Source organism: Bison bison, unplaced genomic scaffold (assembly GCF_000754665.1).
Source record: "Bison bison bison isolate TAMUID 2011002044 unplaced genomic scaffold, Bison_UMD1.0 scf7180017864289, whole genome shotgun sequence".
NCBI classification, from domain to species: Eukaryota; Metazoa; Chordata; class Mammalia; order Artiodactyla; family Bovidae; genus Bison; species Bison bison.
This window is the reverse complement of record NW_011494861.1, coordinates 22,417,628-22,421,384: the sequence shown is the minus strand read 5'-3', so window position 1 is coordinate 22,421,384 and position 3,757 is coordinate 22,417,628. Positions and strand designations below refer to the sequence as shown.

Below are 3,757 nucleotides of genomic sequence, written 5' to 3'. Positions count from 1 at the left end.
CGGGCTGCTGCGGCGGCGCCGGGGCCCCCGGGTGACCGGCCAGGTAGAGACCGGGGCACGGGTCGCTCAGGTAGACCTGGCGGGCGCTGCGGAGCACCAGCGAGACCAGGAGGTTCTTGTGCAGCTTGATGCCGCCGCGCTGGACCCGCGAGTTGTAGATCTTGCCCAGGGAGATGCTGACGATGCGGTGAGCCTCCAGTTTGAACTCCATCCTGCCTCCTTCCCAGGGCTGGCGCGGAGGTGAGGGGGTGAGCCCCGGCCCACGTTCCGAAGCTGAGACGGGAACAAGAAGTACCAACAAGTCCGCCACGGGGGGTGGACCCTCGGTCTGTGAAGACTCTTGAAGAGAAAAGGCTCTGACGACGCGCTCACTAGCCTCCACGCCCTCCCCACTACAGTAACACAGCCAGTTTCCCGTCCGGTCGCTAACTGAAGGCAAGCTGGCCGCCCGGCCCCTTATAAAGGCCTCTCGACAGCCAATCGCGAGAGGCCGCCAACCGTTCCGGGGCCATCGGCGCGCCCTCGTGCGCCTCGAGCGGCCAATCAGAGACCGAGGAGGGGCGCCAGGGCTATTCGAACGTTAGTCCCGCGGAGAAGGTTCTTAAAGGGGGAGACGCGCGCGACCGCCTGCAGGCGGTTATCCCAGACAGTGCTGCGAGCGCCGGTGATGCGGAGAGCGGGACAGCCACGGTGTTGTTTGGCGTTAAAGGTGCTGGCCTGTGCGCTGCTTCCCGGAACCAGAGCGAACTAAACCATTCGAACTTTCATCCGAGTATCGTGGTGGACTTTGTTCGGCAATAAAGCCTCGATCCTTCCTGGATCAGCTCTCCTCCCATTCCCACCCCGCACCTCCGTTTCCAAGGCGGCATACACCTGTAAGCTCCGCGCAACCTAACAGAAATGGAGACGAAGGCAAAACGCGGCACAGGATTCGCCTAGATAACATACTTTTGCTACAAGATATTTAGCAGATATTAATCTTGGATAAGTCCCTTGCCTCCTAAAGTCACATACACTCTAGTACCTGTCAATTTTAACACCGAAGAAAGAAAACGGGGGTTCTAAAAGTTCCAAAGTTTTTGTCTACTCAGGAAGGTTTTGTGTCTACCTACAAAGTTTTTGGTTTTCTATTTAAGCTAGTATTTATCACTTTGTTCTCTAGTTTCTAGAACCAATACAGTTGTAACATCAGTTACAGTGAACGGTGGTTCACGTTCTTGACAACGATTTTTCTTCAACACTAGGACTGACCAATCCACCCTTGGGGGAAAAAAAATCTAACGTTATAAAAGTACAAATAGAGAAGTCCTGTATTCCCATCATGATGTCATAATTTTATTTTGTGTCAAGGAAAAAATTTAGGGGAAGAGTGTTCCAGAATTTTCTGGTCAGTCGATGGCTTAGTCTATTTACTGATCCTTACACCAGAGGGTTGTCCAGGGTCCTAGACTGGGTTCCTGAGAGTAAATTTGAGTTAGTTCCAGCTAAGCTCCACCACAGACCTGCCTGATGCTGGGTAAATAACCTCAGGATGCTTCAATTTCTCCAAGTCTAAAAAGGAGAAATCACATACGCATCTGCTCTATTATGCAGTATCTTCCCATGAATGACAACTCTCATCCACAATCTGAGTCACCAAACTAAGCACAGTTTTCCTGAAGTCCATGTGGAACGCTAGCCTGATCTTGCATCAGGATTTGGCCAAGTAATGTATTTAGTTGGGAAAAGTACTAGTGAAAGGCAGGTTTGATTAAGCTAATTCATAATCAGGATGTGATAGCTCAGTAATTATCTATCCTCACAACTTAATGATGATTACAGACACTAGTCCATAAGACCCAGAGTTCCTCTTCTCTAGAAATTTTCAGCTCACCTAAAGAAGGAGATAAAAGGACAACACAAATAATTGCAAAAGCAAGCTGTGTGTTTCATGTAATAATGAGCAATTTTTTTCTTCTATTTTCTCTTTCTTTGAGAGCTAGTCATCACTATAAAACACTAAGAACACAGGCTCTGAAGATAAGCTTCCTGAGTTGCAATCCCAGCTCTACTTTTTGCTTGCTGTGTGACCTTTGGAAAATTAATTCACTTCTCTGTGCCTTTGTCTTTTTTGTCTTAAAATAGAGATCATAGTAATAGTGCCTACCTCCTAGAGCTGTTGTGAAGAGAAAACAAGGTATCACATGCTAGCAATGGAAGTTTAGAGCATCACACCTTACATGACCTGGGGTGGAAAAAGACAAGGAAAGGAAGGATCCTAGATGGAACAAAGAATTTGTATTTGAGGAGGGTGTTGAAAATCCCAGAGGTAGGGTCCACAAGTTCTAAGCAGCAGGGGCCACTGAGTCCATTGTTAGGAACACTTCATTTGGCAGGGGTCCCAGGCACCTATAGTAAGTGGAAAGACTGGAAATAGAGGCCGGGGTTACATGATAGAGGGTTGTGGATACCTATGAGAAGATGAGGAATCTAACAAAGACTGTTTACTAAGGGAACCACAGAACGGATTCTAGAACTGTCAGCACCCTTGATTGCCACTCAATTATAAAGGGGACCACTTAATTATGAAGATCTAGGGGGACTTTAGGCAAAGAGTAGTAAAGGTTGAACCAGGTGGAGGTAGTAAGAATGAAAAAGGCAAGAGACAAAAGGAACTTTAGTGATGATCTGGATGCTCTCCCCGACCAACACTGGTCCCTGACACACCAAGCCTTCCTGACCCACCTGAGCGGGGAGTCCCCCCATCCTCCATACAGCTTCATCACTGTCCCTGGTACTTCTTCCTATCATGCCTAGGGCTGCTCCCCAACTGCCCTCTGATCATAGGCAGGAGCCCATCTCATGTTTGTAACCAGGAGATACTGAAAATATTTTACAACTGTAGGACACAGACACTGACCATCTGGTCCTGGAGGCCCTTCCAGTGCAGGGGTTTGGGGCAGGCACCTGCAGGAGGGGCTGTGTGTCCTGAAAGAGGGGCACTCAAGAGTTTCTGCCAACTGGTATGGCAGCATTTCAAGGTTATGACATCTGAGGTGGCCATACCAAGTGCATGGTGCTTTAATCACTAAGTCGTGTCTGGCTCTTGAGACCCCATGGACTGTATGTAGCCCACCAGGCTGCTCTGTCCATGGGGTTCTCCAGGCAAGAATACTGGAGTGGGTTGCCATTTCCTTCTCCAGGGGATCTTCCTGACCCAGGGATTGAACCCAGGTCTCCTGCACTGCAGGCAGTTTCTTTACCAACTGAGCTACCAGGGAAGCCCACCAAGTGCATACACACTTGGATTAATGAATTCCACTACAAACAAAGCTAGTGGAGGTGATGGATTCCAGTGGAGCTATTTCAAATCCTGAAAAATGATGCTGTGAAAGTGCTGCACTCAATATGCCAGCATATTTGGAAAACTCAGCAGTGGCCACAGGACTGGAAAAGGTCAGTTTTCATTCCAATCCCAAAGAAAGGCAATGCCAAAGAATGCTCAAACTACTGCACAATTGCACTCATCTCACACGCTAATAAAGTAATGCTCAAAATTCTCCAAGCCATGCTTCAGCAATATGTGAACCGTGAACTTCCTGATGTTCAAGCTGGTTTTAGAAAAGGCAGAGGAACCAGAGATCAAATTGCCAACATCCGCTGGATCATGGAAAAAGCAAGAGAGTTCCAGAAAAACATCTATTTCTGCTTTATGGACTATGCCAAAGCCTTTGACTGTGTGGATCACAATAAATTGTGGAAAATTCTGAAAGAGATG

The 3,757-nt window shown here is 48.0% G+C and overlaps 1 protein-coding gene across 1 annotated transcript in view; it reads right to left on the bottom strand.

Annotated features, from left to right (window-relative positions):
* Positions 1-414, bottom strand: part of IER5 (immediate early response 5) — a 2,232-nt gene extending 1,818 nt beyond the window's left edge. Inside the window, exon 1 of the mRNA XM_010850258.1 lies at positions 6-414. Within this exon, the coding sequence (XP_010848560.1) occupies positions 6-211 (206 nt within the window). The 5' untranslated portion in view covers positions 212-414. The remainder of the gene's footprint in view (positions 1-5) is intronic.
* Positions 415-3,757: the final 3,343 nt, after the last annotated feature.